The sequence below is a fragment of the Hyperoodon ampullatus genome, assembly GCF_949752795.1.
Source record: "Hyperoodon ampullatus genome assembly, chromosome: 13".
Taxonomy (NCBI): domain Eukaryota; kingdom Metazoa; phylum Chordata; class Mammalia; order Artiodactyla; family Ziphiidae; genus Hyperoodon; species Hyperoodon ampullatus.
The window spans coordinates 10,597,895-10,611,810 of NC_136926.1; the positions used below are offsets into that span (position 1 = coordinate 10,597,895).

General features: G+C 47.9%; 1 protein-coding gene across 1 annotated transcript in view; it reads right to left on the reverse strand.

Annotated features, from left to right (window-relative positions):
* Positions 1–3,679: 3,679 nt before the first annotated feature.
* The window catches only part of CCDC60 (coiled-coil domain containing 60), a gene marked incomplete at both ends in the record, with an annotated part of 162,854 nt that continues 152,617 nt past the window's right edge, over positions 3,680–13,916 (reverse strand). Inside the window, 6 exons of the mRNA XM_079717882.1 lie at positions 3,680–3,781; positions 5,611–5,800; positions 7,653–7,784; positions 9,776–9,898; positions 10,555–10,617; positions 13,312–13,383. Of these exons, the coding sequence (XP_079574008.1) occupies positions 3,680–3,781; positions 5,611–5,800; positions 7,653–7,784; positions 9,776–9,898; positions 10,555–10,617; positions 13,312–13,383 (682 nt within the window). The remainder of the gene's footprint in view (positions 3,782–5,610; positions 5,801–7,652; positions 7,785–9,775; positions 9,899–10,554; positions 10,618–13,311; positions 13,384–13,916) is intronic.

Genomic DNA, 13,916 nt, shown 5'->3' on the forward strand with positions numbered 1-13,916 from the left:
TCCTAGTCTTCCCTTTGTGTCTTGATTGGTGCTGTGGGGTCTAACTCAGGATTTTCTCTTAGCTTTACCTGCACGACGTATCTGATGTTAGTCTCTCCCACTACTGTCCCACGAGCCCTGTGAGAGGAAGGGCCCTGCTTCAGGGCTGTCTAGAATTTGGCCACACATACACGGATCCCTTTTCTCCTTTTAATTAGGAATCCTTTTGTTGCCAGTGAAGGAGACCAAACTGAAACTGGCTGAAGCAGGCTTTGTCCCCATGACTCAAAAGTTCAAAGGTCTGGCTAGATCCAGGTGCTCCCATGGTGTAACCAAGATTTGGTGTCTCTCTCACTGCATTCCTCAGCTTTGTTTTCCTCTCTTTACTGGCAGTGTCCGTGTGGCAGCTTCCACAAGCTGTAGGCTTATTTTGTCCTTACTGTCAATAATTCCAGCAGAAAGCCCCTTGTTCTCACCAGTTCCAACACAAGTTCAGGGGTTGACTTTTATTGGATTACTTTACATGTCCATCCCTCTGTTCCACTCTGGCCCACGGTCCAAATCTGTCCTGTAGTCTACTTTAGTGTGACCTCCAATCCCAGAAGGTTTTTACACTTTTAAAGAGCCACATATATAAGAAGAATATGCAACAGATATGTACTATCTTCTCCTTTACAGAAAAAGCTTCTTCAGGGCGCATGGGGTTCTAAAAACTCTCATGATAACCACTCAGGTGGCTCAGTCAGAGCAGTGGAAGGTGGTCAGAGCAGGTGGTCACCTGGCATGGGCTTGGCATATAGTAGGTGCTCAATTATGATTCTGATGAAAATGCTCACAGCAAAAATATTTCTCCCTGAGAAATATTTTTTGAGCTTGGGAGCTGGGAGGTGATGTATTGCCTTCTCCTGGTCCCTAATCTATTTTAGTAGTAAAAGAGCTTCCTTTGTTTGAATAAATACTCCTTGCCTAAGCTGTTAATTCTTGCTTTCTTCCTTTTGGGCAGGTTTTATTTTGCTGCATGATGGAAGCATAATACTAATATATACCACTAGATGGAGCTACAGCTCTTGAGAAATAGGCTTTCCCAGAAAGCGGCAAGCAGGAGGGTGGAGTAAGTCTGGTAATTCCAGCATCTCCCCTGCCCAAGACAGACAGACACGTTCTTGACTTGGCTCTGCCCCTTGCTGCCTATGTGACTGTTGGCAAATGACTGTAAGCGTTGGCATCCTTACTTGTAAAGTGGGGATTATAACAATGCCCACAACAGAGGGATGCTGTGATCATCAAGTAAGATGCAAACCGTAGAATGCAGAGTAAATGTAAGTTAATGAGACGCCAGGAAGCCCCATCATTAGAGCTATGCCTGGGACATGATTCCAAAAGCCAGATAACTTTCATGACGTTCTTGTCTCATACAGTCAGGGCTGGGGGGTTAGAGGACAGCAGCAGAAGGGAGGGAATTCAGAGTCAGCTGGACATGAGTACAGAACACCTTTTGGAGGCTCCATTTCATCATCTGTAAAGCAGGTGAGCCCTGCCTTGAAAGATCACGAAGATGAAATGACACATGGCAAGCATTTTGCACAGTGTCTGGAGCAAAGCAGTCCCTCAGTCAATGCTAGGTTGTGAGTGGGCTGCTTGAAGCTTTTTGTGACCCTCAAGGAGCCTCAAGACCCTCCCTCTCCTCTCCTCTTCTAGCCTCTCCTCCCACTTCCTGCTTTAACAATCATGGCCCATAGGATGTTGGTGTCATGTTTCTATCTCTAGTGCTACCCTGTCTCCTGAGTTTTAAGTCCCCCAACCCGACTGATCCACAAGCATCTCCCACTCAATATGCTCAAAACAGAACTCCTTACCTGCTTGTTCTGAAGCTTCTTTTCTTCCTCTCCTCCTGGTACATTAAAGGCATCATCCTCCACCCAGTGCTCTGAGCTGAAAAACCGGACACGATTCCTGACATTCCTGTCTTCTGTCCACTTGTAACACACCACGCCAACGTCTGCTGATTCCACCGTTTAAATACCCTTCTAATATCTCCCCCCAACCACTGCCACCCAGTCGCTGCCGTAGCCTTATCTCAGTGCCCTTCTCCCTGCCTCGTCCTCACACAGGGGTCTTTTTTTTTTCTGAATGCAAATCTGATTATTCCCCTGCTGAAAATCCTTCCATGGCGCCCCATAGCCTAGAAGGCATCTAAAAATCTGGCTTCCACCTCCCGCTCCAGACTCCCTCTCTTCCCACCCCCTGCTCTGCGCTACCAACCCGACCTTACAGTCCAGCCAGACGCGTGTTATTCTAGCTCCTCAGGTGACATCAAGCTTCTTTTTGCCTCTAGGCCTTTGCCCTCCTCCTTTCTTCTCTGCCCCCCCCACCCCAATTCTTACTTAATACAGAGAAGTTTAGGATCTCTTAACTTTGCAGACTCCTGACAGACTGCATCTCACCTCTATACCCTAATGGCTGTCACAGAGTCACACTAAACAAAGGGTATCAGTGTGGATGTCATGCAGTCCCTCTGCCCTCCCCATCAGCCTTTGCTGACTCCATGTAAACTGTCTGTCTCCATGTAAACTCTCGAGATCAGGAGCCTTGTCTGCTCTACCCTCAGAACCCAGAACTTGGTTGATGCATGTTGAGCTCTTGATAAATATTCATTGAATGAGTGAGTAAATAACTGAATAGGTGAACGGATGAGATGTTTCTTAGACAGAAAAATGGTTCCAGTTCAACTCTCTTCCTTTCCACCCCTTCTGGATCATGGAGAGATGCTGGGCTCCAGCCTATAGGAGTGTTCTGAGAATCGGGGCATAACCGCAAATCAAGTCCAGTTGTTTCATTGTTAATTCAGCTTGGCCATCAGTGACAGAGTTAAAATGACTACAGGTCCTATAACTTAGTGAGAATGTAGGGAAGCAGAAGATCAAGATGAGAAAAGAGGTTAAATGGCAAAGAGCCCACACACATTTGGAGGTGACAGGAAGTTAAGCTTCCTCGTACAACCAAAACCAGCACAAGATGTTACAAGGACTCTTAAGAATGAGATTTTCTGGCACACTATTTGCCTTGTTGGGAAATGCCCCATCCATCCACCCATCCACCCATCCATCCATCCACCCACCCACCCATCTCTATCCAGGACAGTATATACAAAGCTGAGAAATACACTCTAGCTCCAATGGTGTGAAACGGGGATAACGTTAGTACCTACTTAACCAAGTAATTGTGAGATTTAAATGATATTATTAGGTAATAATATCACCCAGCACTGGGCCTGTTGTATAACAAAAAGTCAATAAATGATAACTGTATGTTACTATTAGGATCTGAATACCACGCCCAAATTCCACAGCTCCAACTTTTTCCCAGCCGAACATCAAACATTCAACTCAATTTTATTATCTAGAATTTGAGGAGGAGAAATAGAGTGAAGGATTCTGGAGAGGGAGCAGGTAGAGGCAGGCTAGACCAGTGAGGAATGGAGGCTGGGAGACTGAGGCTGGGGTGTGAGGAGACTGAGGCTGGGGTGTGAGGTAGAAGGGAGTTCCCACCTGGAAGGAGCTCCCTCTAGAATGTTGGCAGAGTCATCTGGTCTCCAGATGACCCTCCTAGGTCATAATGAGTATCCATGAGAGTAGGTAGGAAACAGGAACACAGTGTAGACAGCCTTCCTCCACTGGGATCGCTGGTCAACCCAGGCCCACTACATCTGGGCACTGTGGGACTGGATGGGGACGTTGATTCGGTCCTGCAGCCAGCTGATATAATCCTCTTGAGGCATATGGATGATGTGTTCTCGCACAAACTGAGGGGCAGACACAGTGACAGCCTCAGATTTGGTCTGAAAGCTAGACTCCATGCCCCCGCCCTCCCCAACAAGATCCTGGAAGATTTGTGATTGAGGCTGTGGCCCCAGGATACTTCCAACCCTCAGGCATTCATAATGCTTGGAGCATCATGCTGGGGGTGGTTCTCTCAAGAAAAGGGTCTCTTTCCAGCTTCCCAGTTCAGCAGGCTAATGTTAAGTCCCTTATTGTCACCACTGACCCCAAGAAATTTGGGGAGAACTGGAAAACCCAGTTGTCTGCATCTTTCTTTCTTTTCTACTCCTGAAAATCTTTTTAAAAAGTCACTTGACCCTAAACTTTTTTGGGTTCATAGGCCCCCCTTCGAGAACTGAGGGCTACTATGGGCTTGCTTCCAGGAAAGGGTTAAGACAGAAAACATAAGAGTTTCACGTAGATTCCAGGTTGAGAGACTCCCACATCCAGGTTAAGAGAAGTTCTGTGATGTCCTCACTGGGAGAAGAGCAGGCTAACTTTTCTTAGCTAGGGCCATGAACTCAGCTCAGAGAAAGGGGAGTATCCAGGCCCCTCCCCCTTACCCACTCAGCGACTGCCTTTTCCACGGCCTCCACAATTGGCAGGGGGAATGCAGACCCCATAACTGGACAGATGCCCCAGACTTAGTTTTGGAGTAGCCTGCCAGAGCCTCTCCCGAAAGAGCTTCCCAGGATGCGGGAAGTAGAGTCTGGGCAGATGAACTTGTCCACAGGGGCATCCTCCCTCCCCCACTCCTGACCTTGCACCCATATACACAACCCAGGTCAGCCTGTGGAAGGGCCAACCTCTCATGAAAACAGCGAGAGGACTGAGAATGCTACCACTTGAGTCACTTCTTCATCTTGAGGCACTGAAAGCCCTATTAAAATGGACATGTGCCATCAGATAAAACTAAGGCAGTGACTCCACGGACACCTGTTAATACCTTAGTGTGGGCCCTCCCCCTCCCCCATCTGCTGACCCCTTCTGATGCCCTAAGGGAACGAGGAACTTCTAGGGTGGGTGGGGAAGGTGAGCCACTACTGCAAACCCTTCAGTGGCTCCTCAGCACCCTCCAGAGAAAGACCTAGACCCTAAACTTGACCATCAGAGATGTGCACAGACTGACCTCTTCAGTCCCCTCGGAACTGTGCGTCTGCCTGCTCTCTGCCTCCCAAACCCATTGACTGCCGCTGGACAGGTCAAGTTTTGTCCTGCTTCGGGGCCTCTGCACCAGCTGTTCCCTCTTCCTGACCTGCTCTTTCCCCTTCTCTTCATGGAACTGCCTCTACATTGTTCAGATCTCAGCTTTAAAGTCATCTTCCCCAGTGGCTCTAGTTACGATAAGCCTCCTCTACATTTACCTTAAATCAGGGCTCCTCAAACTTTATTGTCCATACAAGTCACCCGGCATCTCATTGAAATGTAGATCCTGTGCTGGTTAGATATGCTTTGGAGCCTGAGATTCTGCATTCCTAACGAGTACCCACGTGAGGTCCATGGACCACAATTTTAAGTTGCCAGATTTAGAGTGCTCCTTTTTATGATTGCCAGTTATTGTAGTCACATGTCCATTTATTTATGTCTCTCCAAAATCTCCAAGTTTCCAGGGGGCACCGTTTACACAGCATATAATGTCCCCCGGAGTTGAACAACCAAGGTCACGTGACCACACCTCTCCTATTAGATGAGAGTTCCATGAAGGCCTTTATGTCTTTTTAAAACTTTAAAAACTTAAACAGTGCCTGGATGTTGAGAGAGGAATGAATGAGTGTGCCGGAGGCACCGTGAGGGGGAAGGAAGTGGTCAGTACCTCGATAGCCACCGCGATGTCCGGAGAGCACAGCTCCCAGACCCTCATGTCCTGTAGCACCTTCAAGAAAACATGTGGCCGGATCCTCAGGTCCCGATTTTCCCCAAACTTCTGCAGTTTCGCCAGGATCTTTTTGGCAGGGTGGAAATTCTTCAGATCCTCAGGGAGTTTGGACAGCAGGTCAAAGTACCTTCAGTTCCAAGAGGAGAGGGTCAGTTAGGAAACTGCTGGGAGATGGGTCTGGGCAACACAGGGACCCCATCTCCACTATCTCTATCACTCATGTGATGTCTCCAGGGCAGCATCGGTCTTTATCTGGGGGACTTTCCTCCCCCCTTCAATGTAAAGTGCCCACAGATCAGGCAAGTCTTTATTTTTATGGATAGTAAAAGCTGGAGCATGATTTGCATCGCATTAAAAAAATTAAGGGCATGCTTTAAAGTGATGCATTTATGATTTTTCTACAAAGCAGACAATGTGAAAAGTTAGAAGAAGGGAAGAACGCTGGTATTCTGAAGCTTCCCTTTTTTTTTTTTTTGAAGGTTTTATTTTATTATTTATTTAATTTTTTAAACATCTTTATTGGAGTATAATTGCTTTACAATGGTGTGTCAGTTTCTGCTTTATAACAAAGTGAATCCGTTATACATATACATATGTTCCCCTGTCTCTTCCCTCTTGCATCTCCCTCCCTCCCACCTTCCCTATCCCACCCCTCTAGGTGGTCACAAAGCACCGAGATGATCTCCCCGTGTTATGCGGCTGTGAAGCTTCTCTTTTGAGAGTTAATCAAGCCAGGGAGGACACAGACACATCTGTGGGATACCTTCTAGGATGCAAGAGGCTCTCACACACAAGGTGCTGCTGCTGCGGGGTGTGTGTGTGTGTGTGGGTGGGTGTGTGTGGGTGTGTGTGTGGGGGTGTGTGTGTGTGTGTGTGTGTGTGTGTGTATGTGTGTGTATTTTCCATGTCCCTGATAACGAGTAAGCAGGAGTCACAGCTTTCTGTATTTCAAGAATCTCTATTAATATGATGACAGCATGTGAAGGTAGCCTGGGAATCCATCCTTGAGATGGTGGGAACGAGGTAGGTTCTAAGCTAGGGGTTCAGGTGCAGGTGACGGCAGCAGTGGTATCTCATGAAAAAAAGGTTTTTTTCCCTGATTGCAGAAAAAGTTGAAGAACTTGATCCTCCATCATACATTCCGGCTGCTCATATTGCTTTATATTTGTGATATATATTTATACATTTATTCATGTCTCTTTGTAAGCTCCCACTCTGCATTATTAAAATCATTGAAGGGATTCTGGGTACATTTTTAGGCTTTCCCATCTTACTCGTAGATCTTGATTTACTCACCCTGATAGGATGGAGCTTTGGGAAATCAGACTCCACTTTTTTATTGCTGCTAAGCATAGAGACAGGTCAGACAGAGGTTTAAATCCTAACATTTCCTTGTTTGCAAAGTGGGGGGTTAATATGTACCCTTCGGGATTTTTGTGGGGAATAAAATAGATAACTTATGAAAATTGCTTAGGAGAGTATCTGCCATCCAGTAATCACTCAATTCACATTGCTTTTTGTTGTACTTATTATTACCCCTGTGCTGGGGCACAGGGGTCCTGAGATATGCCTGTCTGGCTTTGTATCTTTAAGAGTTAAATTATTTGGAAGAATATAGTTCTCCCCCCATAGACCTCAGAATCTGTAGAACTTTCAGATTGGTTTGCCTCTTCTACCTCTCTTATAGGAGATAGCTTGGATAGGACTTCCATATTTGCAAGCTGAATCAAACAAGGTAAATATGGAGAACACAGCTGGGTAGATTATCTGCAGTTCGGGAACTGAGGGGTTCTTGCCTGGTTGTACTCTGGATATAGCCTGGTTTGGCGGGGGGCGGGGTGGTACTGGTGGCCAAGGACAGTTCTGGAGTGATGCCTCTCTGTGTCTTGAAGGATAATGGGATCAAATGTAATTTTGTAACACCACTGTCCCCATAACCCACTTCAGGGACTGTCTTATCTGGCTCTCAGGATCTTTACCAGCGGTCTGCAATTTCTTCTGCATCTCCTTTTGCCATGGAGATGTGGTGTCTCATTTTTGCTACATCCTTTTGGAAATCTGAGACAAGGTCCAAAGAACGGAACATCTGGAGACCTCTTTCTTCTTGGCGCCTGCGTCACAGGTTGTATGAGAAAGAGGAAGAAGAATCAGATACCCTTCTCCTTTGACCAGCCTAGCTGCCCTTTGAGATCTGAGTTGAACACCTTTTCCTTCTTGCGGTCCTTCTTAACCCTCTCAGCCACTCTAATGTACAAGCTGGCTTTGGGCACAAGAGCAGACAGCTCTCTCCGAGGTCCTGAAAGGCTCAAGTCTCGCTAAATCCGGTCACTTTTTAATCAGCCCTCATTCTCTCCCTACTTTTGATTGTATTTACACAGCTTTCTCGTCTGTAAAATGAAGGATAATAATGATTCCTGGATCCCAGTGGTGACGAGGAAATGACAATGTGTGTACAGTGTTGCGCTTAGTGCCCGACACACAGTAGGTGTTTAACTCATGCTGGTTCCTCTCTACCCCATTCCCTTTATCATTTGGTGTATATGTCCTATCTCTCCACAGAGACTGTATTATAAATATAACCATGTCCTCACCTATATATTATGAATTTCAATAGCTTCCCACTTACTCAGAGTAAAGTCCTCTGAGTGACTTACCCTCCAAGGCACTGGATTATTCAGCCCCTACGTCATCTTCCAGCTTTATCTCTATCCTTTCCATCCCTTTCCTCCCAACATTTTATGGTTTGGCTCATGAACAAACTCTCTGAGATAAAGTTCAACCTCCACAGCTGGGTTAGGAAGGCCTTTTATCATCTGGCCTCTGTCTATCTCTCCGCTTACCTTGTAAACAGCCTAAGCCCCAGCACACCTGACTACTGGCAGTTCATGGCCCAGCACACCTGACTACTGGCAGTTCATGGCCCACTGTGCCTCTTCTTGCCTCTGGGACTTTGCTGTTGCTTTTCCCTGGAACTCTCTTCCCTCCTACTGTTCCTGTGTGACGGTTTAGGTTTGAATTCCACCTTTACCATGAATACTTAACCACTGTGTGGCCGTTGACAAGAGACATCTTTGAGCTCACTTTTCTCATCTGTAAAATGGGTCTAATAATAGCACCTATCCCACAGGACTGTTGTGAGGCTCAAGTAGTAAAAACAAAGCTCTTACACCCATGTATGGTACATAGTAAGTGCCCTGGAAATATCACCTATTTTTATTAAGCTGAAAATATGGTTTCCTCCAGGAAGACCTTTCTGATTTCCCTCGGACCTTTCTGTGTTCCCTTAGCCCCCTCCTTATTCCCATGCTGGCCCTCATCACCCTGTGTGGTAATCGCCTCTTTATTTGTCTGTCTCCCTCACTAGACTGGGAGCTCCCCGAAGGTAGGGGCAAGTCAACTTTGGACCTGTGGCCCAGAGCAGCTGGTCCCTCCACCCTGAGAGGGTGAGAGGGCAAAGGGTCATCATGAAACCTTCGCTGAATGGATGAGTTCATTGGGGTAAAAATAGTCACCGCAGTCAAGGGGTCAGGTGGGAAGGGAGGCAGTGACTGGCTTGTTAGAACAGAAAAGAAAAGCTCCCGGTTGTCTGCTGCTGCTCGGCAAGTCAAGCTCCAAGTCTCAGTCATGACATTCATGGCTGTGCGTGATGCAGAGCTCACCTACCACCTCTTCCTCCTCTTCAAATGTTCCATATCCCTTCCTACCTTGGGGGTTTGTATGTACTTTTCCTGCTGCCTGGAATGTCTTTCCACCTTCTCACCAAACCACCAGCTCCTCTTCATCTGTCAGCGCTCAGCTTTAACCTCACCTCCTTAGAGAGGTCTTCCTGGATTATCCAACCTGCATTAGGACCCCAGGGTTTCTCTCTCTCTCCGAGAACCCTGTTCTCTTACTGTTTAGCAATGATCATAATTTGTACCTATAAATTTATCAATTCAGTTATTTTGTCTCTGCCCATATTTTCCAGGAGACTACAAGCTCCCTGAGGGCAGGGAACAGGTCCTTCTTGTTCCCTGTTATAACCCCAATTCCCAGCATCTGTGGGTACAGATAAGTGCCAGATGAATGTCCTTTGAGTGAATGGATATATGTGTGCCCTTACTTCATGAGGATTTCCATCTTGTCCTGTAGACAGAGGCCAGCCTCCTGGGCCACACTGTTAAACTTGGCCCTCATGGCGTTACACACCCCACTCTTGCAGTGGATGATGTCGCGGTTGGCGCGGCTGTGGACACAGATGAGAAGGGCTTGGGGGACGGAGCCCAGGCGACAGACCCACGAGGCTGGCCTCCCCGGGCCCCAAGGTGCTCTGCAATCACACCCACCCAGGTTCTCCACCCTCTCTGGAGCCTCCTTCAGCACTCCCCTGGAGGTAGGAAAGATAGATCCTCCCGAAAACATCAGGCTGGTGGGTCAGGCCTTATTAAACGAGCCCACAGAGAGACATCTGGTCTCTTCAGCCCAACAAGTGTTAAGGACGGTGCAATGGAGCTGGGAGATTCAGGTTCAAACTCCCGTACCACCATCTTTTAGCCACGTGGCCTCTGGCGAGACATTTCACCTGGCCAGGCTTCAGTCTGTTCCTCTGTAGAATGGGATAGGACCCCTGGCTCATAGGATTGGTTTTGAGGAATAAGCAAGATAATGAATACAGAATGCTTTGCCCAGCGCCAAGCATGAAGGAAGAACTTGTTGCCGTTGTCTGTCTGGTTGCTCAGCATCTTGGCCACGAGCCCCTTGCCCCGGGAGTCCTTTGTCCTTCAGGTGTGTCTATGGCTTCAGGGAACCTGGTGTGCACCGGGTTATTTCTACACCCCTGGGAAGATGGAGAGTTGCCATGGTCCCTCTTGCCTGGCATCTTCCGCTGCCCAGCTGGCCTACCTTTTAGACTTCTTCTGGAGCACCTGGGAGTGGCTGTCTCCACTTGTACTGCTGGATCTGTCACTGAAACACAAAGGTTGGTTTCAAGTTGCCTGGAGCCTTATTTTTCCAGAAAGGGTGACTTCAGGGCCCCCATGACACCTGCTGGCCGCCAGGATTCAGGTGAGGGTGGTGGTTCTAATCGAGGCATCAGAAAGAGAACACGGTGTGCATTTCCCCCGCGTCTTGGCCTTTACTCCTACCGGACACACTGCCTGGACAGTCCTCGTTTCTTCTCTACCTGCTCAAATCCCGCCCTGTCTCCTGGCCTAGAGCAAGCTCTGCCTGCTCTGACTCTCCAAGTCCAACTGTGGCCTCTTGCCTCTGCATATTGTTGGGAGGACACATTTTCTGGATCCCAGCTTCATCTGTATAAAATCGGTCTCTCCATCTGGAGGACAGGCTCATTTTGGACCCTCCCATCCTCCTCTCTACACTTGTCAGCACACTTACCCTGGGGCTGAGTGCAGACCTGCTGAGGGGAGGGTCGAGTCCTCCTGGGCACATTGTCTGTGGTGTTCCCGGCCCCAGGCCGCCTCTTCATTCAAGGCTTCTCTTCTCTAAACTGGACCCTGGTGCTGAGCACCCACTGCACTCAACTTTGGAGACAGGCAGAGCTGGGTTCAGAGCCCGACGCTGGCACTGCCTTCTCCCAGGCTGTGGATAAGCACCTCTGCTCTGGATCGTCAGTTTCCTCATCTGTGATCAGTCAACTCCTGGTGTCATTTGACCCTTTCTAGGTGGGGCTGGGGTGGTGGTGAATTCCTTAGGCAGCTGCTCTGTCCTGTGATTTAGCCTGGCTAGGGTCCTTAGATGGGGGTGAAGGTCTCTGCCCCTGCCCATCCCCCCATACCTTCTTCCAGGTCCTCCTCAGTGGCCTGGGCCTTCAGCATCAGTGTCCAGCATCTCCTCTCACACGCTGCCTCCCTTTGTTTCTCTAAACATTTGAGAAACTGACTTGACTGCTTTATCTGTGTGACTCTAGAGGGTAAGACTGTTTTTCTTATCCCTATGATGTGCGGCTAACCCTTCCCTTCCAGCCCTGTGGCAGGCGGGGCTTCTTCAGGCCATTTCCCAGACCACTCCCCATAGGAAAGGGCCCGGCCTTTGCTGCTTTCCCCAGAGGCTCATTGGACTAGACCTAGAGACCTCAGGTCTGGCAGGTGATGGAGCAAGCCCTATCCCACCTTGCTGGGAAGCACAGCCCTAGTAATAATACCCAGAAGGCCATGTGTTTGGATTCCACCCAGCTGCCCCAACCTCTGCTGCTGAATTCGTTGGGGCAGCAGGCTGGCTTTGACCTTCCTCCTGTAGATGGCTCTCTTCTAGGGCTGATAGTGTGACTTGGCGGGGAGGCAGGAGCGGAAGGAAGCAGTGTTATTAGCTGTGATAAACAAACAAGCAAACAACAAAAAAAGACCCTTCTGCCTGGCTCAGTCTCCCCTCTCCTTGGCCCTCCTTGAGTTTCAGCCATACTGGTCTTTGCTCAGTGCCTCTAAGCTTCCTCCTGCCTCAGACCCTTTGCACATGCTATTCCCTCGGCTCAGAACATTATTCCTACTATTCCTTCTAGAGCAGGGACCGTAGGCTCTACAGGGGGAAGGGCATAGGAATCACCTGGAGAGATTGCTCAGAATGAGAATGCAGATTCCACATCCCAGCTTTCCCAGCCATAGGCTAGCTAATTCTTCTTTTTTCCTTCAGGTCTCAGCTTAAATGTCAAACTCAGCCTTGGTTAGAACCCTGGTGCTCAACATTCACCAAATCCTCCATAATCGTCCTTCAGAATGCCTTCCACAGTCATGATTATACAGCTACCTCTGTGGGGTCATTTGATAAATGCATGACTCTTCCATTAGAACAGCAGTTCTCAACCATGAGCAGGATGCAAGGAGTCCATGAATGCGGATGGAAAACAACAGCTTACCTCTTTACCCAGCCTTTCATAGAAATGGAAATCACCATTTTTACACATCACGTTAAAATTGTGGGAGCTATTTTGAAAAATCATTTACACTTGACACTAATCCAAAATTACAGTAGTTATTAGACCTGCTGCTAAGTCTTATTGTATAAGGTATTGCTAAAGAAGCTCATAGATGACTATATATCTCACGTTTGGTTGTAATATTGTAATCGATATTACTACAGATTTCTTTGTAAACCTTTGTCATTTACAGTCTGCATTTGAAAGCATTTTTTTCTGAAAGGAGTCTGTAAGCTTCCTCGGATGGTCAAAGGATCTATAACACAAAAGGAGTTATGACCCCAGACCAGACAGTGGGATCCACCCATGTGGTCAGACTGCTTCTGTCTTGTTTGCTGCTGAATCTCTAAAGAGCTGAGCACAGTTCCTGGCATACAGCAGGGACTGAGGAATATTCTATAGATGAATAAATGAATTGGGGGCAGACCTTTACCTCCCCCATTACAAGTCACCCAAGTAAAAAGGGAAGAGGTAGTTCTGTAACATACCCTCCCCGCTTCACCCCCCCACTACCAGAAGATTGTAACTTCATGGTATACGATTATCGGGGAGAAACGGCTGAATACTCACCCCCAAGACCTGGGAGTTAAGGAACTTATTTCCAGGGAATAAGGAAGAAGATCCCCCTCCCTGCCCCACTTTCCACAGTCTGGTGAGGGGCATCTCTGCAACGCCACCCATAACTGTGCAGTGCCTCCTGACCCACCTGCTAGGGCCCCAGGCCTTCCTACCTTGATTTGCAGGTGGTCTGCATGTCTTTATGGGCAGAATCACTCTTGTTTTGTCTGAGCATTGACAAGACACTGCAAAGCAAGATGAGTCACTTAATAAGGCGCTGAACAAATGATGCTCCCCAAGGCACTAGATATCTGTGGAGAATGGAGAGTTCTCCTTCTAGAGTAGGGATCCTAGGCTCTACAGGAGGGCATGAATCACCTGGAAAAATTGCTCAGAACGAGAATGCAGATTCCTGAGCCACACTCCCAGAGATTTGGATACATCAGGCCTGGAGTGGGACCCCAGAAGCTGCATTTAAAACCACACGCACACACACGCGCGCGCGCGCACACACACACACACACACACACACACAGACTTCTGATGCAGGCGTGCAGAGAGCATACTTTGAAAACCTTAGCATTTCCCGGCATACCATGAAATAATGCCTGCTTGAAGTGCCTGTTAAAAAAGGTGGTTTCCTCTAAGGAGTCTGATTCAGTGGATCTGGGATGAAGACCAGAAATTTGTAGTTTTCACAAGCGTCCCAGCTGATTCTGACCTTCAGGGACATTTGTAAAATACTGCTAGAGGATTTTAAGAAAAGGTCATCTTCCTA